At 43.6% G+C, this 27,356-nt stretch overlaps 1 protein-coding gene across 1 annotated transcript in view; it reads left to right on the top strand.

Moving 5' to 3' along the window:
* Positions 1 to 27,356, top strand: part of kdrl (kinase insert domain receptor like) — a 47,655-nt gene that overhangs the window by 4,738 nt on the left and 15,561 nt on the right. The window contains exons 2-24 of the mRNA XM_071917085.2: positions 3,462 to 3,558; positions 5,421 to 5,626; positions 7,378 to 7,505; positions 8,797 to 8,962; positions 9,054 to 9,190; positions 9,344 to 9,518; positions 9,926 to 10,052; positions 10,236 to 10,405; positions 11,850 to 12,006; positions 14,106 to 14,220; positions 17,070 to 17,178; positions 18,387 to 18,689; positions 18,918 to 19,064; positions 19,346 to 19,474; positions 20,807 to 20,913; positions 21,403 to 21,532; positions 21,970 to 22,074; positions 24,301 to 24,414; positions 24,623 to 24,711; positions 24,880 to 25,033; positions 25,849 to 25,946; positions 26,494 to 26,616; positions 27,056 to 27,167. Of these exons, the coding sequence (XP_071773186.1) occupies positions 3,462 to 3,558; positions 5,421 to 5,626; positions 7,378 to 7,505; positions 8,797 to 8,962; positions 9,054 to 9,190; positions 9,344 to 9,518; positions 9,926 to 10,052; positions 10,236 to 10,405; positions 11,850 to 12,006; positions 14,106 to 14,220; positions 17,070 to 17,178; positions 18,387 to 18,689; positions 18,918 to 19,064; positions 19,346 to 19,474; positions 20,807 to 20,913; positions 21,403 to 21,532; positions 21,970 to 22,074; positions 24,301 to 24,414; positions 24,623 to 24,711; positions 24,880 to 25,033; positions 25,849 to 25,946; positions 26,494 to 26,616; positions 27,056 to 27,167 (3,198 nt within the window). The remainder of the gene's footprint in view (positions 1 to 3,461; positions 3,559 to 5,420; positions 5,627 to 7,377; positions 7,506 to 8,796; positions 8,963 to 9,053; positions 9,191 to 9,343; positions 9,519 to 9,925; positions 10,053 to 10,235; positions 10,406 to 11,849; positions 12,007 to 14,105; positions 14,221 to 17,069; positions 17,179 to 18,386; positions 18,690 to 18,917; positions 19,065 to 19,345; positions 19,475 to 20,806; positions 20,914 to 21,402; positions 21,533 to 21,969; positions 22,075 to 24,300; positions 24,415 to 24,622; positions 24,712 to 24,879; positions 25,034 to 25,848; positions 25,947 to 26,493; positions 26,617 to 27,055; positions 27,168 to 27,356) is intronic.

Below are 27,356 nucleotides of genomic sequence, written 5' to 3'. Positions count from 1 at the left end.
GTGTGCTACTCCTGGGCACCAGGACAGGAACGTCCTCTCAGTGGTGGCCACAGACTGGCTACTACTAGCTACTGTTGTGCTCCTGTATCCATGGACACATTTTAGCCAAGATGACTCACCACCCTCTGACCCCGCTCTCTTTTATAAAGCGGTAGCCCCCTCCCCGTCCTTTCTATATCTTTTGTTGTCGCAGTTAGAACTACAAAGAATGAAGTGGCAAGGTTAAACAAGGGAGTCATCATGCCATATTGTTGCTTTTGCCTTGAAACCCCCAAAAAAGATCCTCTCCCTTTACTCCCAAGACAGTCTCCTTGTTTCATGGCTGGACGGGAAGCACGGGGAGATGAAGTGTACCCTCTGCAAAAGAGAAGGGAATTCCGCACATTATTCGCCGCACTTCAAGGGTTGTGACTGGGGCTTTCCTGTTCAAGTCAGTGATAGTACAGTCACCGCATACAGTAATAGTGGCTATTATTACACAATATCACTCATGAGCTACTGGCAACATGCTGCAACAACAAGGCTGCTGACATTTTGCCTACAGCCTATGCCAATTCTTGAAGTTCATTTCTCTCACAGTCTCTCCCAGCTTCTTTTTTTATTTTATTTTTTTTGCATTGCACACCCGAAATCTTATGTTGGATCATCAAGCTTCAGTTTTTGTGTTTTTTTTATGATAGACTAACTCCATGCAAAAGCTGTGGGATTACAAAAGAGCCGGGCATAAGTCATTTATATATTTAATACCCTGTGTACAATTAGAAGTCATTAAAATGACTAATATGAGCGTCTCTCATTTAAGGAATAGTTTTTCTCAATCCATCCCACTACATCTTATTATAGTTGTGCTCAAAGTGTCTTTTCACCATCTCACATTAAAAAGTCATGCTGTTTTTCTTATAATGAATTCAAATGGTTTCGATTTCCCCATAGCCTCTCACATTGAAAAACAGTCTTTGATTAATTAGAAACTGTTCGAGTTGTATTTTGTCATTGTTTGGAGTCCTTGTCTGTTCTTGCAGACTAAATATTTGAATTGCATTTTCTGGACCACAAACATTTCAGAGTACTACAGAGTAGATCTTGGAATCCAAAACTGTGTAAAGCAAAACTTTTAAGTCTTCATTTCCTGGCAGGTAGTGAACCTACCACAAATGTTTTCAAAACATTATGTCCTGTGCCATTTCCCTTCCTCTATGCCATGTGAGGACAAGGACATGTGAATGGGATCCTAGTCTAATCTTAGTCAAGTTGGCCATATGTCAATTATCTGTTCGATGCCCTGTGATTGGCCCAAGACCCCATCGTCAGTTGACTGAGCTATGGAAACTCAGCCAGAAGTCAGTCTCTCTCTCTCTCTCTCTCTCTCTCTCTCTCTCTCTCTCTCTGTGCCCCTTTCTCTCTCTCTCTCTCTCTCTGTCTCTGTCTCTCTCTCTCTCTCTCTCTCTCTCTCTCTCCCCTCTTTTTGCTCTCTGTTTGTTCCATGCCTGTCCTCTTCTTAATGGCTCCTAATGAGAACCAGCTTTAGGGTCCTTTGAACCACCACAATAAGCACCATTTCTGGCATTTTTTAGCCGATCTGCTGGAGGAATGCAGCACACAGCTGTTTTTCGGGGGGGGGTCAGCGTTGGGCAGGCACTGGGGCAGGTGGGGGTTAGGGTGTGGGTGTAGAGAGACAGCGAAGGGATATGGGGGTTCTTTTAAGTGGGCTGCTGGGGGCCCCTGCTGATTCATCCATCTGTAGTGTGTTACTGAGGAGAATAGGGAGAAAACGGCCTGGTTTTAAGAGATGAGCTGCCTGCTAGTGCATCGCAAGGTCAGTTGATGTTGAAAATGCACCCCTAACCCTGCAGACAGTACATGATATACTGTACTTTTTTATTCTTTGGATTTAACAAATCTCAGGGGTCAAATTCAATTTGATACATTGTTGCAAAGTTTTCATTTACAGCAATTCAATTATGTCAACTTGACGCCAATTTCCAGACATGAGGCAAGGCAAATGCATATTTGTAGTTGAAAACATTCTCCTGGAAACATGTGTGACAAATGAGAGGAAATCAAGAATAGATGTAGCTAACTTGTGTGGGCAAATGTTGGATTCTGTAATCATGTATTTGGATCAGGAACCTTGATTTTTATTAATCTAACATCCAGCTGAGAGCAGAATGTGGTATCCTAATGGGAGTTGAGTAACATGAAAGAGCCTGAGCCACATCCCTTCCCCTCCGTATAACCTTGGACAATAAAACAATGATGTTATAACATTTTGTGAGGAAGTCGATATTGAGTGCCACTGCCAACACTGGCACCGTCAGCTCATTCTTAGGCAACAGCTGTTCAGAATATGAGACAAATACTAGGCTAGAGAGTGTGTGTGTATGTGTGCGCATGTATATGAGTGTGTGTATGTGTGTGTGTGTGCACAGGTGTCAGCCAGTACATGTGTCAGCATGTCAGCCAGGGAGTACGCTGTTGTGTAACTGTATTGTCTTTCTGGATTCTATGATACAACTAAAGCTTCCCTGAAGACAGTCATACATGGAGGGTCGACTTAATAAACTTGTTTGCCTGGCAACAATTCGGACCACTGTGACTAGCTGTTTGGGGATCCCAGTGAAAAGGAGGAAATCACATATGGGACTGTGACACCTCCTGGACAGCGGAGAGAATCACAGTGTTTCCTATGTTGAGCGCTGTGAGCCAGACCTATCACCAGATCCAGCTGGCTGTAAACCAAATAGAGGCCAGTTATGAATCCTCCATCTCAACCTCGCCCCTCCCCCCGCCCTACAAATGCAATAATAGTATCTAGCATGAGCAAGGTCAGTGATAAATGAAAGAATCAATTGGCCCAAAAACAGAGGGAGTGTGCGTGTTTGGGGATACATAACAGAGGAATAGAGGAAGAGAGCACCCACCCACAAAAGCAGGTTGACTGGTTGAATTTGGGAGATATTTTGGCAGGGAGTCATCTGGGTCTTCCCCCAATTTCTGACTGGCTTGACCTCTGTGGCTAAGGGGCACAGCTGCTCCCCTGTGTCATCCCCTTCCTCCCTCTCCTCCACCTTCTCTCTCCCTCTCTCTCACACACACACACACACACACACACACACAAACACACACTGCTCATCACTACCACTATCTATTCAACAACCTGCCCTCCCTGGTGTGTACCGGAAACACCCCCAGTCCTCTCACAGCGGTAGAGTCACTTGCATAAGAGGCAGGAGCAGATCAGCGCTAAGTGAACACACATGCACAGTGCCGTTGATTCAAGGGAAAGTCCAAAAGTATTTTTAAAACTATTGTTTAGTATAATAGTGGTTGAAGAATTCCATTAAAGTGACGCTGCAGATGTGTGTTGTTGTGACTTTCTCCCTAAGTACTGTGTTTGTGCGTGTGTCCCGTGGGGTGTATGTGTGTGTTTATACATGTGTGCATTTGTGTGTATTCAACAGGACATTTGGAGAGAGTGAACTTGCCATCACCTTTGATGCTGCCCTCTGGGAATCCCCTCATTCATCACAGTGGGGGTTCGCTCACCCTCATGTGCAGGTATGTGACGCACTCCCACTTGCATAGATTCCAAGTGAACCAAAAGGAAATTCAGGTACAAACAATATCAATTTCAACATGTTGGGAGATGAGGTAAAGATGGAGGAATTGTTATTTAGTGTATCGAATTTCATTTGGAAAGTGTGGGAAATTGAGAAGGGATAAGCTGAATGTTTAAATGTTTGAATGTATGACTTCAATTTGCGTGTTTTGATTGTTATTTGTTTCTGGTTCTTTTTGATGCCTTTGTGTGTTATAATCCCTTACGGGCTGGGCGCCATGTGGTGCATGACGCATAAATAAAAATAAAATAAAAATCAAATCAAATCATGCAGGCAGTATTGAGTAATTTCACTCCCGATTAACGCGACAAAGGTGAGTAACTTGTCATGAAAAAATTCCTGACCGTCAGCTTTCATCGCAATCCAACAGGTTAATGCCCCTTGCCCTCTTCTTGGTCATATATCAGAGAAGAGGTCAGTCAGGAGGAGAGGAGTAGTCCCGCTCCAGGCCATGCTCTGTTTCTGAACTCCGTCACAACAGCCATAAAGTTTAGACCCGGGTCTCATTACATGACAGACAGGCCAGGGGAGGAAAAAAAGGGACATGACTGGGCCCCAGGATGCTCACAGGCCACAAAAAAACTGGGACACTGCTAGACAAGAACCAGTGTGGTGGTGGTCCACATTCATCAATCTGTTGCAATTTCCTTGAGGGATGCTGGGACCCAAGAGTGCTGCATGCACATTTGTTAAGAATTTAGAGAGCCTTGCATCATTTTGTAGACCCGCCAGGAATGCTAAGCAACACATAATCTATCTAATGTAATGCTTCCCTATAAGGCCGTGTGCTAAGAAGCTTGGCCCATCCTATCTCGGTTTCTGTCACTGGATGAGAGCTTGAGGTTGCTTGACCCAAAGTGCTGCAGGCAAAGGCAATGGTATGTGAGACATGTTTGAAGTTCCTCTGGGATCTCTTTAATGAGAGCTTTAAAATGGATACTGTGTGGAAATATTTGTTAGTTGAGCACATCATTCCAGAGAAACATGTTCCCATGTGAAAGTTCAAGTTATTAGAGGACTCCAGATTAAAATAAAATAAACTTTAGAATAATCATCAAGCAAGAAGTCCTGAGGGGAGGAGAAGCCGCTGTCCTCGACTAACCAGATGGCCACTGGGCCAAATGGTGTGACACTTGAAAAATAAATTCCTCAAAATAGAGCTATTTGACACGTCGTTTCTTCATAATAAGTCTATTATACACGGTGTGCAATTTTGATGTGTCAAATCCAAAATAATACACTGAATAGTAATTATGGTTTACAGCCACATTCATCAAGCCTTAAACTGACTGGAGTGATTAATTTCAGTGTTGTTGACTCTAGTGGTTTGTGCTTGTGTGTGTTATAGATAAGAATACCGAACCCCTATTCAATTTCTGTGAGCAAAACATTAAATCGACATTTTCTGTGGCTGCTTTTTGTGTGTTCTGAGAATTTAAGTGAATGTATATGGTGTAAATAATTTGTCGTTACCTTTTCACAGATGTCAAACAACAGCATGATTTTTGTGACTTCCAGATGATTAAATTATAATGATCATGCAGTTGTTTGACAGCCGTGAAAAGGTTATGGACAATTAACAACACCATATACATTTCACCTAAATTACAACACAGAAAAAACAACCACAGAAAATGGCGATTTTTCATCAGTTTTGCCCATGTAGAAATTGAGCGGGACGCATCTCTGGTACCTCACTTTGTGGGCGCGACCCGTTGTCGCACCATTATTATCTATGCACTTTACATGGGATGCTGGCACAGTGGACCATCTCACTCTTGCCCTCTTTGTGTCTGTCAGGGGCTCTGCCCAACTGCACTGGAGCCTCCCCTGGAGATCTGTCTCGTCAGAGGTGGTGCAGGTGGAGGAGTGTGAGCCCAGAGTCCACTCCCACTGCAGCAGACTGACAGTCAAACACCTGAGTGCCAACGACACAGGCGCGTACAGCTGCAGATACTCCCAGGACACCCCAGACCACATCAGCTCTGTCTATGTCTATGTCAAAGGTGAGACCCGCTAACTGCTCTTCACATGGGATAATATATTGCTGGTAAAGGTCCTTTCACTAAACACAGTCAATGAACCAATCAGGTGAACATAATGAGAGAGTAGAAGCCAATACCATCTTTGTTAGATTTATAGCAGTGACATTTTCCCCTCCAGTTCACTGAATGTCAAATAATTTGCCAGCGTGAGAAATAAGAATAACCACTGGTTCTATAAACTGTAACGCCGATAAGGACTCTTTCTTTTGGAGTTGTCTTTTATTCACGATTTAGTTGTGTTTGTTTACATGAAAGTGCCATAAGGTCATTGCAGTCTACTGATAAAAGGAAGGTTTCCACAGGGTGATTGTAATGGGCCGACACCAACAGTGAGGTCTGGTGTGAACTGAGCCAACAAATAGAATGGCAGTTAGTGTCTCCTAATGGCCGGGGCCCAGAAATGGTCAATGAGCCGCCTGACATTTTCCTGCATGATCCAAGAACTGGAAGACATCCAGTCCTGCAGGGAAAAAAAGAGTGAATTAGTCCATGAGAGAATGAAAGAAAGAGCAAAAGAAAGAAAGAAAGAAAGAAAGAGAGAGCAAAAGAAAAGAAAGGAAGAAAGAAAGCATTTGGCAATTGTACATGTGTGACGACAGTTATAAGTTACATGCAGGATGTTGATTTTAATGTGCAGGCTTTCAGACTGCACGAGACTGAAGTAGCTCAACTCTCCTTGAGAGAGAGAGAGAGAGAGAGAGAGAGAGAGAGAGAGAGAGAGGGGAAGGGGTTCCTCTGGTGCCATGGCTTCTTCTGGAGGTGGAAGGGAGAGCGTGATTGCACGGGAAGCCCTGGTCATTGACTATGATTTCCTGCTCCGGCTACTGTTTTTCCAAGTCTCCCCTGAAGCGTCACACGGCACCACTTACAGTTAGGTTATTATTACCGTGGCTCAAATAGAGATTGTGCAAAGGCAACGACGTGAGAACAAATTTGTAGTGTTAAGACACCCCCAACCATTTTGACCTAGATTTTTTTGGCATGTAATGACTCGACAGAATTGTTACCGTTTCAATATAAAGAAATTAAATATAGGTAAACCTTGTGAGATATCAGTTGAAGGGATTTGAAATAGTTGTAGACATTGCAGACCAAACTAAACATTTGATGCACTTCGTCTCTTCTCCCGTTGCTATGTGAGTGTGGCTCCCAAGTCGCCTGCTTCCCCTGGGTATCTGCAGTCTGTTGCCCCTGTGTTTAGTCTAACTCACTCTTTGCAAAGCCCTTCAACTGTTTATTAGATCATTTTCCATGTTTGTTTTTCAAATAATAGTCCCTTTATCGCACCAATACTGCTTGACCTCACACAAATCACTCACTATTTGTCTAGCCGTGAAGTTCCCACAGCAGCCGTGTGATGTCTGGCTGCCCAGTAGGAGCAGACCACAAGTCTGATTGCTCTATCTGCTCTCTGTTGCTCTACCCAGTGAGAATGAGAATGAGCTGCTCCGGGAGATTTTATTTGATCTCTGTGTGGGATGGCCTGACGTTGCCTTGATTCAATTGCACCGAAAAACACAGCTTTGGCGTAAAAAACATTTTTCACCCCGCTTACCTTTGAGCAACTGCTGTAAATTCGCTACAAAACATGGTTATCCCAGTGGGAAAAATATCTGGGGGCACATCTGCTTTGAAATGCAGTTTCTGACTGACCTATTTTGTATTTTATTTATTTATTTGTTTATTTTTTCTATTTCAAATTTGTTCCTCAGATCCCCTGCACCCATTTGTGGAGCTCCATCATCCTACACCCTACATCCTGGGTATATACAGGCATGAGACCACCCTCGTCGTCCCCTGCAGGACTTCCTCTCCTGACACTGTCGTAACACTGAAAGCGGTAAGGCATTAGCATATATGAACGTCAATCATTATACATTAACATATACCTGTAAGGTTGTTATGAATATGCTTTACTGTAGTTTTGATATATATGTATTAACAAGGTGATTAACTTTCAACACCGTTATAGGCCTTGTTGGATGGAATTTGAGTAAATCACATTGGAAAATGTTCTTGCCTCCACAGTTCTTGGTCTGTGGGAGAGATCGCCCATTAACGTCACAGTGGTGTCAAGGCATCCTTACTTGTGACGTTTGTAAAAAAGAAAATCCATAATAAACACAGGGACTCTGTTCTTAAGGCATCTCATTGGTTCTCACACCCTTTGTGTGTTAAATGACTCTAGCGTACGGAAACAGACAGGGGACAGTGGCCGCTCAGGGGGAAGCTCAGGGGCAGCGAAGGGAGTCATCCTGTCTGCTTCCTGTAAGAGCAGGAAGGTGCTCCAAGAGTGTTTTCTCAGAATAGATTGTCACTCTAAATTTAGTTCCCTTTCTTTAACAAACATCATGCTCAGGAAATGCAGTAAAAAAAAAAACAGTACACAATGTGTCCAATCAGAGGAAACAATAGGTAAATGATGCTCCTGAGGATAATAACGTTTGATTCTAGATATCAGTAGAAGATATTAGTGGAGAACAACGCCCTCCACAATGTTGTTTGCATCTTCCAGTAGAACTTGAGACCAAATGCTAGACTGTGGTCAGTCAAGACTCTGGTCCTTCAGCAGCTTGAAGGCCATGTTGACAAAGTTTCCATTCCAACAACATAGGTCTGTGCTGTTTTCTAGTCCTATTCATGGTGTTGATATGTGACCATGTGTCACAACGCCTATTAGGGACAAACACGTCCGACTCAGATGCCACAGATAGTGGTTGTGTGACCTTCCTGCCAGTGGGAAATCTATGGCATTCCTCCTTCCTGCTTCCTTTCCTTCCTTCCCTTCCCTTGCCTCCTCTCCCAGCCCAACCTTTGGCATGAGAACAAACAGCGGCAGCAGAACTTGGCCAGGCACGTACATCCCTTTCCGAGTCAACAGTGTTCCATGCTTTATTGCATGGATGATTGCAGAGGTTACACTCCACAAAACTGTAAAAACCAATTAGACCTCCACTCTAGCAAACGGTTGTCCCCAGCTGAGCCCAGCAGAGCATGTGCTCCTTATCAAATTAAGTTGGCTGCATTATACTTCAATCTGTCTGGCTCAGTGGTCTTTAATGAGCACATCATCATAAGCATCAGCAAATATGCATGGGTACTGACAGACACCTCTGTTTACCTTTCTCCAGATGCAGCTGCCCCCCTTATCAGAGAAGATTATTGAGAACAAGGAATGGGATCCTATGGTGGGTTTTAGGATTCCCTACGGCACCTACACCATGTACAGTTTCCTCATCTGTGTCACCAAGGTCAACGGCCATGAGGTTGAGTCCCTATACATCCCTCAGAGACAGAGTGAGTCTGCTGTCTTCCTGAAATAAAGAGATCCCTCTAGTTCTCGAGCGTTTCACAGTCGCCTTATATTTCTCTTGTGTCCATTTCACAGGTAATGTTCTTAAGAATGTAAAGATCACCCCATCACGTGTCCGAGTGTTGGTGGGAGATACCCTCTTCCTCAACTGTACTGGAGAGACCACCTTTAACGGAAGGATCAACTTTACCTGGGAGTTTCCGAAGAGGACTGTAAGTTCGGGATCCCTCCCAATGGCAGCGAAAGACTGTCATACCGTTCACAGTTCTGCATGTGTTCTGTACATGTCAAACTCTTTTATGAAGGAACTGTCAAAAGATGTGTGTAGAGATTATTGCTCAGGCAGTCCCATTCTGTGTCTCCAGGAGAATCGCAGTCATTCTGTGCTAAAGACCAAGGACAGCCCGGCTCGGGTTACGGTGATGAGCAAGTCTATAATGGTGTCAAACATCACTACAGAGGACACGGGGGTCTACCACTGCATTGCTGAGATTGAACACCTGAAACAGAAGAATGCCTCAGTCAGAGTCACTGTCTTTGGTGAGTGTGTTTTGGTTGAATTAAAGTTCAGGCAGTGCGTTTAAAACACCAAAAAATAATTTCTCTGAAGTTAAAGAATTGTGTCACAAATCTCCTAACTAGCTAGTGGGCAAATTTAGCAAATTTACCTTTTTTTTCTTTATCATTTTATGATCTGCAATCTTTGATTATGCACTTTTTCAAGGCACACTTGATGAGGAGAGCTTGCTATCAGTGTGTCCATCCATAGTTCAAAAAAGGTTGAATGACTGTATGAACTTTAATATTCTGAATGCATAATTTTTCCCAATTTATTCTTCCCAATTTATTATTGAGAGTTGCCTTAACCACGTCATGATAACTTTAATTGTTCTTTTTCCACCGGCATACTAATGTTTTTTTCTCATTGATCTGCTGTGTTGTTTCAGAACATCCATTCCTCAATATTTCCTATAAGCATGAGCGCTCTCATAGGGTGACTGTCAACACGGGTAAGAAGAGGCTAGTGTTTGAACCCCGGATCACTGCTCTGCCACCACCAGATGCAGTAACATGGTATGTGACAGTTTACAATAACAAGTACAGTAGGTAGGTGTGGGTTATTGCCACACTAGAGTTGCTGGGCTTATCCTCTGTACACTCAGCAGAAGTCCACTATGGCTGTTATAACTGCTTTCTTTTCATTGGTTATCATTGTTTATGTGTCGTAAATTCCTCTGCTATCTCTTCAATTTTCAGGTATAAGGATGGTGTACCTATCATGGAGAATTCCACCTGTTACATGATGGCTGATTTCAAATTGATCATCACACATGTGCAGCAGAAGCACGCGGGGGTCTTCACCATAAACCTGCGCAACCACAAGAAGGGCCTGTCCAGCAATCTGAGCTACACTCTGGTAGTCCGCGGTAAGCCCTTGCCATAGTCCTGGTAATGACTGCTGATCCTAAGGAAATGAAGCAATGCCCCGGCTTTTTAGACTGAGGCTGCCCCAACGCTGTAGCCTCCAGCCCCTTCAGTCCAGTGCGCTGGACGGCAGGTAGCAGCTCCAGTATGAGAGGAATTTGGGGGCTTGTTGATTCCAGGGCTGGATTGACGTAGCAGGGGCAGCTGTTGTTGATTATTGGGGCTCTTTTGAAGGGGCTTGGCGCAGTGTGTAAACGGCCCAGGCTCTCCATTCTGCACGCAGACTCCAGCCGCTCTAGACCCCCCCTAGTCCCCAGCATTTATTTGCATCCTCACCATGTGTATATACAGTACGGCCCATATAAACAACTTGTCCTGTACATTATGTATACAGCTTGAGGAAAACAAGGAGTGTGCAGATAATGCATTGTTATGATGGCTATGTCAAGAATACTGATAACTGTCAACACTGGAGGTCATACATTTTGTGGGCTTTGATAGTGTTTCAGTGTGTTGGATGGAAACTTCGGTGCAGTCTGCTTGCTGTTAGAACACAGCAGAGTAACACATATGTCAGTTACTTGAAGCTAAGCTATGGGGGAGCAAAAGCTATTTTCACTGCATTCTTTGCACATTATCTAGGAATCCCAATAGCGTGCCAGAAGTGTAAAAAAAATCAGCCCCCTTCTGGCTTGTATAAGATTTATTTATGGTCCTTGACTGTCCCGCTTCACAAAACGTATATTTATTGGATTGACAAAAAATAAAAAAGCACAGACACAAACAAACAAACTGAAGAGATTCCTGGTATCAATTAGGGAACTATTTTAAACATCGTTCATCAGTTGTTTGAAGTTGTCACAGTGCTCCAGTTTATGTTCTGCGCGATGGATGTGTGTGGTGTGGGGAGTGTGTGTGTGTGTGTGTGTGTGTGTGTGTGTGTGTGGGTGGGGGGGGGGGGGGGTCGAGTCATATCAAGCCATATCAGTGTGTAGCTTCGACTACTTCAGCCGCTCAGACTGGAGAGAATTATTTAGGAAATGTGGAACACCTCCTGCTGAGGTGGCACAGGGATCTTTGTCTGTTGTTGATTACAGCGCTGCTCTGCTCTCCCACACGGCTGATCCACTGACCTGGGCATGGGCCACATCTGGGCCAGAGGCAGGGTCACTGTTTGACCCACAGCCCCGGGCTAGCCAATCACCCTGCCATTCCTCTCCAACATGGTGTCTAAAGGACAACTGGTGTCAATGGCACCTTTTTCATGGTTATCCATCATGACTGTCATCCCTCATTATAAAGACATTATCAGATTCCACAGTGAGGTGGGCTGGAATGGCCGATGGTTGATCTAACAGTTCCCTCTCTCTCTCTCTCTCTCTCTCTGTCTTTCTCCTCTGTGTGTCTATGTGTCTGTGCGTATTTACTCGCGTCTACCCCCTACAGTGAAGCCAACTATTTCGGAGGAGGAGCTTGCCACTGTGGACGTGCAGCCCTACATGTCTGGCCAACAGCACCAGCTAACCTGCACTGCCTTCGGATTGCCCATGCCTCACATCAGCTGGCTCTGGCAGCCGTGTCACCCAAACCTCACACTTACTGAGTGAGTCACCATCCTGCTAACTTCAAAACCACAAAGCGTTTGAACTAGATTTTCTGCATTTTGCTAAACAGGCTATTGTGTGTTGTGTAACCTGAGTCTAGTCCCTGAAAATCTTTTCCCTGTTTTCAAGATCTAAAATGTAAAATTCAATAGGACCACTTTAGTTATAAATGCCTCACATAATATGTTGCAAAATTAATCATATACCACCAGTTTCCACGTAGTGAAACTACACTGAACGTGGAATTTCTCCTTAGTCATCTAATCACTGCATATGGCAGTAATCCAGTTTCAGCTGCCCAAAACTGGAAGTTACATCAAGAGAAGAGAAAAAGCTGATTATGGTTATTCTTTAATTTCTGAAGTCATTCCTTCCCGTAAAGGAAACTGTTGTTACTGTGTTTTCTTGTCTCTCTGGCTGAACAAAATAGTAAATCAGGCAAACAGTGTCTCTACCACTGTACATTTTATGTCATGTCTTTGAAAAGTGCATGGCTATGTTGGAGGGTAAACACTGAAATACTGCTACAATACTGGAGTTGTAGAGACAGACACACACACAGCATCACAGTATTAACTATACTATAAGTGTAGGGTCCAGAGTCACCAGCCCAGCCCGGGGAGCCCGCTGCTAAAACAGACCTACACTCACTAGATTGACTGCGGCCCAGAATATGGCACATTAATCAAAGAAACACAGCCCCAGAGAACTGCCCTCTCATTTGTGGTCAGTGGCTCTCTAGGCAGAAGTGGAGACAGGGGGGAGATATATTAATCTCAGACTCCCTAAGCTGTTATAGAGCCGCACAGAACTGAGTGACTGTGCATGAATACCGGCCTGTCAGTGAACCCACAAACAAGATGAACATTCCCTGAGATTCTGGCTCGTCAGTGACAGCAGGAGACCTGCGAGTCGTAAGATCAGGAAAACAATGGGCCATTACCCTTGGGTTATCAGGACCCAACACCACTAGCAAAAACAACACAGCGGACTACAGCACAATGAAGGGACTAAATTATGTTGCGTGTTAGATGGTGCAGCTCGACAAATGCCTCTGTTCATTATTTATAAAAGTGCCGTTTAAAAAACACTTGTAAGCGCCAAATTTGTGATAGGAATAATAGCGGAGGGGTTAGTCGGGTCAAAGTGACTCTTTCTGCGGGCCTAAAGATAATCAGGCCTGGCACTCAGAACAGTGGCCCTTAAACGCTCGGGCTGTGGCGGACTGTTTTTTCACCAGCTAATGAGACAGAGGAACAGCCGCAGCCTGGTGGGAGGCCAATTGTGCAAAATGTTTGTTTTATCCAGCTCCGACCCCTTAAAGTACCTGTCAGTGTAAATCCAACATGTAGCCCTTCAAGATCACATCTCATCTAAATCTTAGTGACTTGGGAGTGGAGGGGAAACACTGGGTCCGGGGGAAGGTTTAGAGGTGAGGGATACTTGTGATGGGGGAGGTGAAACAAGGGGTGGAGGGGCAGAAATACGGGGGTCTGTCTTTATCAGCAGGTTGAGAAGTTATCAGCTGTCCCTTGTTGACCCGCCAAGGTCTAGGGATCAGGCTTATCTCCTCTGGCCAGAGCGTGGGGGGGGGTTTCCTGTACGAGGTGACGCACAGCACAGCCCTTCCTGTCACGCTGCCGTTTCCTCCGCTGCCTCTCCTCTCATCAGGCTGATTGTTCCCCACCACAGGCAGCAAAAGGGGGGTGGGGGTGGGGGTCAAATCAAGGCTTTCTCTAGCTTTTACAACTCAGACAGCCTGGCCCAGACCTGGACTCTACCCAGGACTGTCGTAATGGGCACTTAAACTAGTCTCAACCTCTCAGGATTAGGGCTATTACAAGAAGGTCTCGAGTGGTATATCGTAGTCATATTATCTGACCACAATACATCATGTGGTTACAAAGTTCTTCCCGTTGAAAAGGTTACCAAATAAAACAACCTGAAAGTCTGTTTTTTTTCTGATGTGTTTTATGGTTCAAGGTCCAACACATACACACTCTTTTTCTACACACATTTTCTCAGTTGACAGTAAATTACTCATTTACTGTAAATGACTCTGATTGTTCAATTTTGCTGCATTTTCTCTGTCCTGCAGTTGCAATTTAGACACTGCGCCAATCCCAGTTCAGATTGATGACAGGGGAAATTATTCCCACAACTGGATTAAGAGCATAAACGACAAGACTGAACTTGTCAAAGGAAAGAACAAGGTATGTGGTCTAACTTTATGCGTACTGTTTCCATTTGGGTTTTTAAACAGGCCACTTTTAGCTTTCCTTGTTCATTGTGAAATGTGTATTCCAAATAGCATTGTTCAACTTCACAGTAAGATTTATATGAGAACTGGATCAAGAAAATATCTAGAGAGATATAGAGAGAAGCCAATAGATAGGTCAAACTGAAGCAGAAATCTTCCATGACCAGCCTCTGAAAGTCAGATTCAACATCTGAAACCCATAAATCCACTCCACTTTCCTCCTATTGGCAGTGATGCGTTACTACTCTGCATTTAAAATGATTCATTTTGTCTGCATCAATTTAGACTTATGTAACCGTGACCAAAACCCATGAAAAGGCCCTTGGTATTCGCTTTTGAAGAAATGACTTTTGTTCTTCATTTCTGCATCCAAAAAAAGTTAGGATTTATTCCTGGTAAAAGTAACTGCCTAAATATGGGAAAATCATTTTGTTTCATGCCTATGATGTGCTAATCTGGAAAGGCATTTACTATATTGATAGATATATATATTTAAAAAGAAATTCCCCTTTTTTGTTTATACAGGGAGAATAATGACTAGCAGACATATATAACATAGACTATAGAACTAACACACCGTCATATCTGAACAACTTCTTTTGGAACGGTGCCCCTATAGAGAGCAAAACCTCTGCCAGAAAGAGTGTTTCTGCTCTATCCAGGCCTACTCTCCTAAAATGCCGGCCCGTAACTGACAGACACAGTTCATTTCCCCCTGCTGGAGTGAAATACACCCCCAATTCACTGTTTTTTTTCTTCGATGTGGAGCAGGCCTGTAAATGAAGCAGCTGCAGCCTCAGCCTGGGCCTTGCCAAAGAAACAGCTTTTATTCTGACATCAGTGAATCTTTTGGACTGTTGGGACTCCTAAACCTCATAAACAGCACAATAGCTATACGACTTAAGCTATGCGTGCTCCTCCAGATGAGAACAAACCTTTATAGATTCTCCCCTAGCGCCATTGACCTGTGAAGATGAGCCATTATACACATGGAAAAACAATTGGAATTGTGCTCTTGTCATCTATATTTTGATATAAGCACTGTTTCACTATAACTGTAATTACTGAAGCAAGATTTTCATAATGAATACAGTACATTAAAGCAGATGGAAATATTCTTTCAGTCACACCTGTGTATTGTTGCAGACTTTCTTAATAAGCTCACACCTCAAACTATTGTTTTCTGCTAAATCAATGCTAAAGAACCAATTTAAAATTTACCAGTCAGTCACTTTGTCTTACTAAACATGCAAACCCAAAACATGCCATACAATGAGGAGAGTGCAGGCATTACAGCAAATGTCCTGTGGGAGCTTGTTACTAAAACCACTCACCACAAACTTTAGCACAGCAGTTGAGGCCTGCTCTTGATTAAGTCTATCTATAGGAATAGGTTAAAAAAAAAGCTGCTTCAGCAGGCTGGGTCAAATTGGGGCACAAATCCACTGGCATACAAGTTTTCAACAGGAGAAAGAATCTGACAGGTAAGAGTAAATATTTGTGACCCAAACGTATGTGCTATTCTAATAAATCTTACTGTTTCTGCTGCTTCACTATAAAGGTGATTTATTATGATTCCTTTAGTACAATTGATGGAATCCAGAATCGTATCAATTGTATGCACACCTAGTAATTGACTTTGGCCATATTCACAAGGCATCAGCTCTAATATGTGACTGACATAAATAGGGGTGCACTCCTTATTTACAAGCACTTGTGGCCAAAACGCTGGTGCTTTATGAGGGTGAGGAGTAAGGGTCAATGATAACAAGCAACAGTTTGAAAGAAGAGGGACTTGTTGGGAGTGAATTCCTCTCTGTCACCCCGCATAAATCGCTGCGACCCATGAACAAGAAAGTGGTCGGGGCCGGGCCTCCGAGGGGCTCCCCACAAGGCCCGGTAGAGAGGGGGACTGGCCCGGGTCATAATAGAAGCAAAATACAGGGGGGAGGCATGGGCACAGAGGTCACAGTGCGTCTGGTCAGGTCACCACTAAGGGACTGCGCGCACTTGTTGAAATGACTGTTTTCAAGCTCGGGTTACATCATGGTGAGCAATAGCCGTAACGTAACACCGCGCGGCCACTCCATCAGTGTTTTGACAAATGTCATAACAGCGTGAAGTGGACAATGTGATGTAAGGTTTAACACCTACACTTTTACAGCGTGAAACATGTTTGCACGGTGCACATTGTAAATGCAGAGACACTGAAAATGTGACAGTTTCATGGCCAAAGCTGTGTCTCTGAGAGTCAGCACAATAGTCCCCAGAAGCCCAGGAAGTTTAGACCAGCGTACACCCAGACAATACACCCACATCATACACTCCTTTTGATGTCGCTGAAAAACAGATGTCACTCTGAACACAAAACAGAACCCCATGCAATCTGGCCCTCACCCAAGTTTCTCTTATTATTATGTCTATTTAAGCCATTAAAATGTGTTCTACTGGTGCGATGACAAAATCGAGTGTGGCATTGGAAGTGCTCTCCAGGAAATGACTTGGAAACCTGGCTCTGGGTCTGAAGGAGACACAGTGGGGTTTAAAACTCCAGATGTATCCTTTCATTAATGTGAAGCACTGGAGAGTATAAAGCAGGCCAGGCTCGGTCCAGACCCCTCACCCACCTTATAAGAGCAACCAACCGCTCCGATGTCGATAGAAATCCTCAGGACATATCACACAGAAACACTAAATCACAGTGGAAATCTGAGTTGTGTTATTATGCATTTGTTGCGTATCTTAGCATCTGGTATTCTGCTTTGAATAATCACTAACAATTGCCGTATTCATCCCAATTAGACTGTGAGTACCCTGGTGGTAGGAGTGGCAAACGTGACGGGGTTTTACTTCTGTGCGGCCCACAATGAGCTTGGCAGCAGCACAATGAGGATCCCTTTCTACGTAGACGGTAAGTGGGTCAACAGTATGCAACATGGAAAGACAGCTGAAATATCAACATTTAATTGAAATTACGAGGAGAAATACTCTGCTGGGATTTATTTGAACAGCCAGGCGCACTGTACCATGCATTAGATTCTTTCAAATGATCTACACATATGCACTGTAATGAATCGCAAGAGCAGAGAAAGAATGTGCAGATTGTATTGTGCAATAAAGAGACCGGAGGGGGGCATTAATTGAAACCATCTTCCACTGTAGCAGAACGGCTTCAGGACGGAAGAGAGGCAAACATGTCCTGAGCCATATGGTAGAGTCTAATGGCACACGTTTAAAAACAGCTACGGATAAACGCACTCCAACTCGGGTGCCAGCAGGTCATTCCTCTTTCTGTATGAGCCTGCTGCTATCTAAATCACTTTTTATGTGCATCTGAGCATTTCCAAATGGTCCCAAAATGAATACTCATTGAGGCAGTTATGTAATAACAGTAGGGATAAGATGTCACTGCACACAAGCAGGGTTCGTGTTGCAAACAAAAGTAAATCACATCTCCTGAAAAGCAGAGTGATAATAGACTGGGGTAGGAGAAGGGCGGAAGTGGGTGACAGCGTGACTGAGGGCATGAGAGGATGCCAAGCGACAAACATTTCTCTCACAGAACGGGAGAATTCCCAAGAAGAACGCGGCTCCATTCCAGAGGTGGATGACTGAGAACGATGGAATGCTGCTAAAAAAGAGGACGGAATTGTAATAACAGCTGTCTTCTCTTACGGAACACAGAATGCTTTCCAGCGTTCTGAATAAACAAGCACAGTCTGGTTCCCCTGGGGCCCAGCCTCAGCTTGACTCCTATTGGACGACTGCAGGAGCGCCATCAGCAATGCCGTCCACCGGCAACGTGCTTCCAATTAACAGTGATGAAACAGGAAATAACTGCAAATTTGACATTCCTGGCCTCGCGACGAGCAGCTTTCTGTTCAGAACTACAGTCCAACATAGGATGGCCATGGCCAGCAGGATACGTGTCTGTCTCCACAAAAGCGTGGGCTCTTAGTAAAACAGATGAACATGGACTCCTGCATAATAAAGTATATTCATATTCAATAGCAACTCCCAAACGTGGAGATAATCTTCTGCATCTCCTGGACGGAAGATGTTTTAGCATCTCTTTTTGGGAATCCTGATTTATCTCTTTACTCTGCCTTGTCACTGTAGATCATTCTGAGCAGATCGCCATCCAGCCTCGGACCGCCATAGAGGGGGATAACATCACTCTGACCTGCCGGGCGACTCGCTACCTCTACACAGACCTGCAGTGGTTCGATCTCCAGAATCACACAATCACCTCCAATGTCTCTGGCCTGCAGCTCAGCCGCTACTCCATCTCCCTCTCTCTCAGTCTGCGCAATGTGTCCAGAAACAGCACTACAGGTTACCAGTGCCGGGCAATACCTACCACCAATAACAACCACCTCAATAAGAAGGCTGTGCTCAAAACCTCTGCACTTACTGTGGTTGGTAAGTAAAAGGAGGATATGAGAAGCTAGTGGCAATGCTACTGTAGAGAATCAAGTTATGGACTTCTCAGTGATTGCAACACCATTTCCAAGAATAGCATGTATTACTCTTATGAAATCGGATGGATGTTCCTTTATGAGTTAGTCATCATTCGGAAGTGTAGTCATACGCCAATTGGGCATGCCAGATCAGCAAAGAAACAGTCTTACGTGTCTCTGCTTGGTGCAGCAAGAAGACGCCCCTGGCTGAGTCAAAATCTGACAAATCAGGATGTGAACAGCAGCAGCACCCTGACACTGGCTTGCTTCGCCCTGGGAGTTCCCCGTCCCTCATTCACCTGGTACAAGAACGACGTTCAAGTGAAGGAGGGCCCAGGTAACACTGAGAGTTATTCATTAGTACTCTATGTGCCATGATTATGATTAGTATATGACAATGAGGAGAAGGAAACGGAGATTGGGGGTGATCGTACATAACACAGTTTTGTGCCATTTGGCAGGTTTTTATCCAAAGCATCTTTTATTTCAATGCACATGAGTTGAATAAAACCCCTAACCTTGGCAGTATTAGTGTCACACTACTTTGAACTGCACAGGCCACTATACTGAAATTCATGATATATCACATCAGTCAGAATGAGAGCTTGTATGTTGCAGGTATCACACTAGGACATGACGGGAATCTGACCATTGGGAGGGTGAAGAAAGATGATGAGGGTTTGTACGAGTGTATGGCCCGCAATGTTGAAGGAACCGTGAATAACAGTGCTGTCGTCACCGTGGTTGGTAAGTCGCTCGGAACTCTTCACTGCAACTTAAGGTGTTACATCTGCATGGCAACCTAATCACTGCAAAACATCAGCATTGTAATATACTTACACCACTGATTTCTCAGTGTATACTGAGTTCACTGGTCAGTTTGAACTCTTAAAATAGGCCCTGATGTGTACTACAGTCAATCTGGCCACAGTTCATTGAGCACATCAAGTACACCAAGCATCAGTCCAAGCAGCAGAGCCAGAGCATTTACTGCATGACCAATCAAAACCCCTCAGAGGCCCTCTTGGCCAGAATGGGCCATGTTTTCTCGTCACCACTACAAATAGCCCTGGCCTGACTTCAGTATGAAAAGTCTCCCCTGAGAGGGAAGCTGTGGCTGCCAGGAATGCCAAGTGAATTCTTTCGTGGGTTTTATGATGGAGGCTCTGGCTGAGGGTCTTTACCCAGAGGACATGACCTCTGCAGAGTGTTAAGAGGTTCACTAATGACTGTAGCGGGGAGAGAGATCCACTGCTTCGACAGCCAAGGGACTGGAAACATGACAGTCTGGAAGAGAGTAGCTCTCTCTCTCTCTCTCTCTCTCTCTCTCTCTCTCTCTCTCTCTCTCTCTCTCTCTGTGTGTGTGTGTGTGTGTGTGTGTGTGTGTGTGTGTGTGTGTCCTCCACCATTACATTTACATGTAAATGTGTGGTAGTGGTGGTGGAAATGAAGGTGTCTGGTCATGGAACCATTTTCAACCAAGTCCTGGCACCTAAATAGATTCTTGTTAAGCTGAAGTTCAAGTCCCTCAGTGTTCAACCTCAGAGTCAATATTATCCATTCCATCATTACAAAGATATTCAAGCAATGGGCATTGGGCACTGTCTGTGTTCTGCTGTGGCTGTTTAGTCAGGGGTCACATGAAATGAGAGCCACAAGAAAATTCATGCAGATTCAGGGGATGTGAGCTTACAGTGAATGTCGACATGGGTGGTTAGGAAAACAGTGTTTGGAAGAAAACACTATAGGAAAAAGTGCGGTATGCATGTCCCAAACAAACCAGGGATAAACACTGAAGTGTGTTTCCACTTGCAGCGTGTATACAATCTGTCACAGAAAATTTAGGAGGAATCAAATAAACATAAGAAAGATGTGAAATAGGAATCTCAGCATCTTCAATCGACAATCAAGGATCTTTTTAAACTATATTCGCAAATAGAGTATGACTCGGGGACAGATTATTTTCTCTGCAAATCCCTGGCAATACAGAGTAATAAGGCAATTTCTGAAACCATGAAAACTACACAAAGATAGTTAACCAAAACAGTCTGGTGGTTGATGGCAGTTGTCTCTTTTCAGGGGATGAAGGGAAAGCGAACATTGAGGTGATCATCCCGTTGTGCACATTAGCTGCAGCCACCTTCCTCTGGCTCATGTTCATCCTCTTCATCCGCAAGTTGAGGAAGGTAAGGCCTTGCGTACTTCTTTTTTCTCAGTCACAGCATGAGATTAGCATTTCTCGAGGCGTGAGAAGGTAACAGTTGAAAGACTGACATGGCATTTGTGAGATCCTTGTGGGGCCTGTTTCAGGAACTTGATGCCACCTCATTAGGTTTTCATGATTTTATGGAACGCAGGGACTGACTCATGCCTCCTTTGAAATGCAGTTTAATGGGAGGGTAAATTTAGGCGATGTTTATGATTTCCACATTTCCACAACTGAGAAGTGCTGACCTCATGTTTGTGTGTACTGTATGTGCCTCAGAGGAGAACATAATGCACTCATGCAACAAACACTGAGGAGAACATTTTTGTGCCTTCAACCCATGCAAGTAAACAAATTAGAATTTGAACATTCTTTGTAACACTGTCAGTAGTTACAGATCAGTTAATGCCAAGTTTGTGTTATATGATATTTTGTTTATCATAATTCATATTCATCCTACCCCCTGCAGCAGCCAGCACACTATAAGATGGGCCCATCCATCATCATTGACCCTGATGAGTGTCCGCTGGATGAGCAGAATGATCTTCTTCAGTATGACAGCAGCAAATGGGAGTTTCCCCGTGACCGCCTGAGACTAGGTGAGCACTTCTCAGCATCAGTATAGCATATTCATTATGATAAGGCACCAACTTGCAGACACAGTTAGTCGCTTGCCCTATACTGCACATTATAGGTTAATATGCTTTTAATGAGGTTGTCTTGTAATCCAGGCTCCTCTTTAAGTGTGGGACCTGGTCCATAACATACACAGCCACATTATGGTATATGGCAGAGGTGTCACCCCTCTCTGTAGCTGGTGTGTAGGGCCATTACTTATCAGCGACCTGCCGCTGTCATCCAGTCTTAACTGAACCATAAATTCCCTGGAGAAACGGCCGAGTGGTCAGAGCCCCAGCAGGTTGTTTTAATTACAGACTCATAGCCGACTGACAGGGGATCCAGTCTGATTTACTGCCCCCAGGGGCAGGGCACTCTCATGCCGGCCCACTTACCAAATGCCTGCTTCCTCCGCCAGGCAAAACTCTTGGCCACGGAGCCTTCGGAAAAGTGGTGGAGGCTTCTGCCTTTGGGATTGACAAGCTCTCAACCTGCAAGACTGTTGCTGTCAAAATGCTGAAAGGTACTGTGTCAACATTGCTAACACCATAATTAGAGTTTCCATAAATTACTCTGATGAACATATTGTTGGAGAATAATAGGCAGGTATGTTGACAAAAACCCTCTGGTTCTTTTTCACATAACCTCAGTTTGCCCCCATGATCCCTCTGGTTCATCCTGGACAGAAAGGTCCACCTTTCCAAAGAGACAGACCAGCGTTAACAACACAACATCTATTGTTATCTGGGTAGCAGATGAATAACAGCTATCTGTCATTTCAGCAGAGGATTTATTTCTTGTGCACATTACACACTCATGAGCTAGAGCAGCACATGTGCCTGCAATTAATGTTTGTGTGGAGTATTGGTTCAAAGCAAGGAATGCAATGTCTGTTCCTCACAAAGTGCATTTAGAGGTAAAGGCTAAGACCTCTAACCCCGTCCCTGATGACGAGATTGAGTGCATGCAGATATGACAGCCTAGTCCTTCACACTGTCCAAGATCTGCAAGTGATGCCGGGTTCAAAAGTGTACAAGTACAAAATGAGCAATAATAAATATGTTCATGTTGTCCTTATTTTCCCCTGCATCCGGACTTGATTTTAGGAGGAATTATTTACAGCCCCATTCCAAAATCTCTCAAAATATTCCTAGCAAACCCTATTCATCGTATCAGAATGGAAACATTAAAAGCTAGAAAGACTAGTGACTCATTACTTTTACTTTCATTATGTTTGATGTGGTCAAACTAACTTTGCTTTCTGCACTGTTGGAGAAGCAAACTGTAGAGCTAATGACTTATCAGTGGTTGGTTATGTGGGATGATGTATCTCAGTGTGGATGAAAAATAGGGCTGTTGGTTAGATCTATTGGTCACTGTCATAGCATTTATCATGCCTCAGCATTAATCACAGGCTGTCAGAGAGAAACAGGCTGTCTGGCTGCTCTTGGTCTTAGGTCAGACGTAATGGAAAGCAGCAGGCCTCCTCAAAATGACCGCGGTTTGGTTAGAGACTCCCTGCCTGCTTTGGATTCTGGCTTCTAAATATTACGATATTCAAAACAACATAAAGCACTAAATCTTGATTTTCATAATTCAAAGCAAAGACATTGCATCATTGTTCAAGCGCATCAAAATCAGGGATTAAATGTGAGTAATTCCCCCCAGTTGTGTTGACATTTATCTTTGAGGATGTCCACCATGAAAAAAGGATTCTCTTTGCTGTTTCTATTTTGTTTTATCATACTTAAATCAATATGAGATCATGAGCAGCCAACTCAGCTGCACCAGTAATCCAGTCACTAGTGTTCAGGCTTTTTTCTCTCTCATTATCTATACATGCAAACTGCAAAGGCAAAATTACTTATTGAAATGTATGAGGCAGGAAAAAATAGTATTATCTTTGAGTCATTATCATACTTTATTATTATTATTACTTATTTTATGTGTTATATGTGTTTTTTTATATGAGTTGTATGACGTTTTGATGGTTGGAGTACTTAAAATGAAAGTAAACAAGTGAAATCAACACAAATACCCAGGAACCAAAATGGGGGGATTGACTGCACACAAACCCCTGTGGGATATGCATGGTGCAAAATGTTCCACTTAAGTTAAATATTTATTTAATTACTTTAAACAGCAGTCAACGCAACGTGCTTTAGAAAAACAGGCATCTCTCTGATCTCATGATCTTGTGGTGTTCACAACCCCCGATACAATTGAAAAGAAAACTTGATGTTCTATTCTGGGGAAGGAAAATGTTCACCGCTATCGAAATATTAACTCCATGTGTGCGTGTTCAATATTTATTTTAATGTGTAATATGAAGCTTGTGCCCTCCTGTGTATGAAAATATCTTTTAATATGAGAACAGACCTGTGTTTCCCATGTTGACTTGATTTTTTTCATGCCATTATCTTTGTATACAATCTTCACTGAATGTTCTTGTGAGATGTGCTTATTCGGTTAAATGGGAAAGTCTCGCTATCTTACATCTGTACTTTATACAAGTGAAAATCTGTTTCTTATTATTCGTCTATGCAGTTTGGATTCCAAACTTACATGAACGTAAAGCTGCCAGAGTGATCTTTAAACAAAACTAAAGGGCTTAAATGAAAATCTAATTTAAAGTAAAAAAAATATCCTTTCTCTCAGGGTGTTTAATGATACACTAACCGATGCTGAACACGTTTTGTGTATTTTTCCATCATCTTTATACGTATTGGGTGTATTTATGTTGTAACAGGAGGAGCTACGACAAATGAGCGGAAAGCTCTGATGTCGGAGCTGAAGATCCTGATCCACATTGGCCATCACCTGAATGTGGTCAACCTGCTTGGAGCTTGCACCAAGCCTGGAGGTGAGCCAGGAGAGAGCTTAACAATTCAGGAAGCTTTGATATTTAATTCAGTGATATTGATATTCAGGTATGGTTAATTAGTTTCAGTCTAAAAAAAGGATATCGCTCGTCAATTTTTTAACTCTTCTGGGCATCTCTCTTTGCTCTGGACTGTCTAATAAAGCAGAAATACCATACAAATAATCTTAAAAAATCACAATTTTCACAGGTCCATTGATGATGATAGTGGAGTTCTGCAAGTATGGCAACTTGTCCAACTACTTGAGAAGCAAGAGAGCTGATTTCATTGTCTACAAGGTGAGTCACAAGCTCCAAGGTTCTTGCTTTCTCATCAGATTAGTAATGCGCTTGTCAGCAGTGTGAGCGGGGAGAGAATATTTTGACAGCCATATAGTAAAACCCCTTGCATGTCAGCAGCAGCATTGAACCCCATCTCATTTAACATGATGTATGTGCGCCGGTCAGAGCCAGGATGGCAAGGCGGTGTCATCGGGGTCGGGCTGCGAGCTGAGCGAACTCATGAAGCGCCGCCTGGAGAGCGTGGCCAGCACCGGAAGCTCCGCCAGCTCCGGCTTCATCGAAGATAAGAGCTACTGCGACTCAGAGGAAGAGGAGGAAGGTAAGAGCCAAACAAGTCTTCCTTCCCTTCACCCCCCTCCTTCTCCCCTCTGTCTCTCCCTCCTGCTGTCTCCCTCCTCCCCCTCTCACCTCTGCTCCACCCCTCCTACCCGGGAAAGAAGGCTCCCCCCCCCACCCCACCCCCAGATTGTTTTCTTGCCTTAGTCTGATGGGACGTTTCCTCCTCCTGTTCAGCAGTACAATCACTGCAGCAGGAGCCACTGTCACCCCACTGAGTCTGGAGAGGCCTCTGTTTATTTCCTGTCCTGACCTGGGTGTTTGTCTGCTCTTGGGCTCGAGCCCGGGCCCGGCGCATCGGCCGCGTTGTTCCTGATGTGTTATTTCTGGTTTGATTAGCTGTTTACTCAGGTGGGCTGGTGGAAGGACTCCTTTCGAGTTCCTCCTCTTAGACCCCCGACCGGCACGCCCGGGCCCATAATCACACGTTTCACCTCACATCTGAAAAATAGGAGGAATTCGGAATTTGTTTCATCTCGCATGTGTAAAGGATGTTTTTAAGACAGAGAGTGTGGGAGGAGGTACATACGTGACAGGATGGATTACTATGATGGCGTATTACATTCAGGGTCTTTCAATTTCCAGTTTCCCCGCAGGGATCATTAAAGTTTCATCTAATCTGATTTATCTGACAGGCCTAAAGAGATATTAGGAGCTGCTGATCATACTGACGGCTCTGGCATTTACAAATGCATTAGGCTGTGCAAGGATTATTGTCCTTACTTTAAATCCCATATGTGTCATGCATGAAAAATCAGTCTTACTGGGAAGGGTTCCTGTTTTCTTTTTGTTTCGCAGAGCCTGAGGATTTATACAAGAGAGTTCTGACAATGGAAGATTTAATTTGCTACAGTTTTCAAGTTGCAAAAGGCATGGAGTTCTTGGCTTCACGCAAGGTATGCTGTTCCCTAAGCAAAATGCTATAAAAAAAAATCAATTTGTTTATAAAAACAAACAATACATTTTGTAAAGTTTATTGTGGATTTATTGTGTTTTGATTTAAATTTGGATGTTATTATGATTTAAACTTGAACTCATTTTATTCAATTATTCATTTCGTTGTTGTTTTTGTCCACATCTACTTTGTAAATACAATATTGCCCCCTGTAAGCCAAATGTCACGTTAGCCATATCAGTCTAGAGCTCATTCATTTTTCAGGTCATTCATAAGTTTGGGGAAAGCGGATGGGGCTGATTAGTGAATGAAGCCATTGTTGTAACTAGCCTGTTATGGACCATTTCTTAGCCTGGATATGGAACACATCATCTTCTATTGTAATATCTCTGATGACTGTACCATGTGTTGCTCAGCAAGCTGCCACGCATTACAGCACACGGAGTACTATTGTGAAGTAAATTACGTGCAGAGAACTTGAACTTGTACATGTAAATGTCACATCTAATCATCATCTAAAAATTTCCCCCCCTTCCTTTCTTCATTAGTGCATCCATCGTGATTTAGCTGCACGAAACATCCTGCTTTCTGAGAATAATGTTGTGAAGATATGTGATTTTGGACTTGCCAGAGACATCTATAAAGACCCAGACTATGTGCGCAAAGGAGATGTAAGTGTATTCAATAGGCAAGCCATGAAACGTTATATTATACCATATGTTTTCAGCTGACTGTCTTGCAGAGAAAAGAAAATAGATCTTTTTATACAGTTACTCAAAAGCACTTACACTAATAGACAAGATGCAAAATAGTCTGCTACCGCTGACTTGGCAAAAACAATGTAAGTGCTGAATAAATTCAACAGTTCTTGGAAATGTCAGACTGAATAGTTGAGATCAGTGTGTTTGTCTGAATACTAGATGAAGGGCCCTGCATAGGAGATTAGGTGTTTAGCTGAATCAGAAGTAGCACCTACTCATACAGCTCAAAACAAATGGCTCTCCACAGCAGTGACAGCATAATGACTGATGGTGTTGGTGAGTGAAAAGCCCACACAGGTGAGATGAGATACACAGGTAAATGATTTCTTATCTCAATACCTGTTCACAGGCTAGACTGCCCCTCAAGTGGATGGCACCTGAGGCCATTTTTGACAAGATCTACACGACTCAGAGTGATGTGTGGTCCTTTGGAGTCCTCATGTGGGAGATCTTCTCTCTGGGTAAGTGTCTTGGTTCAGCATTGACCGCTGGTTTTATTCTTCAGATGCTCACTAGTGTATGTATGTATGTATGTAAACCTTTATTTATTCAGGGAGGGCCATTGAGAGCAAGCTCTCTTTTTCAAGGACGCCCTGATTACAGCACAAGATATAAAAACACATTACAAACATTACAGTACAATATAAAAT

The sequence above is a fragment of the Centroberyx gerrardi genome, chromosome 16 (assembly GCF_048128805.1).
Source record: "Centroberyx gerrardi isolate f3 chromosome 16, fCenGer3.hap1.cur.20231027, whole genome shotgun sequence".
In the NCBI taxonomy this organism is placed as follows: Eukaryota; Metazoa; Chordata; class Actinopteri; order Beryciformes; family Berycidae; genus Centroberyx; species Centroberyx gerrardi.
Note: the sequence above shows the minus strand (reverse complement) of the source record. Positions and strands in the feature narration are given on the sequence as shown.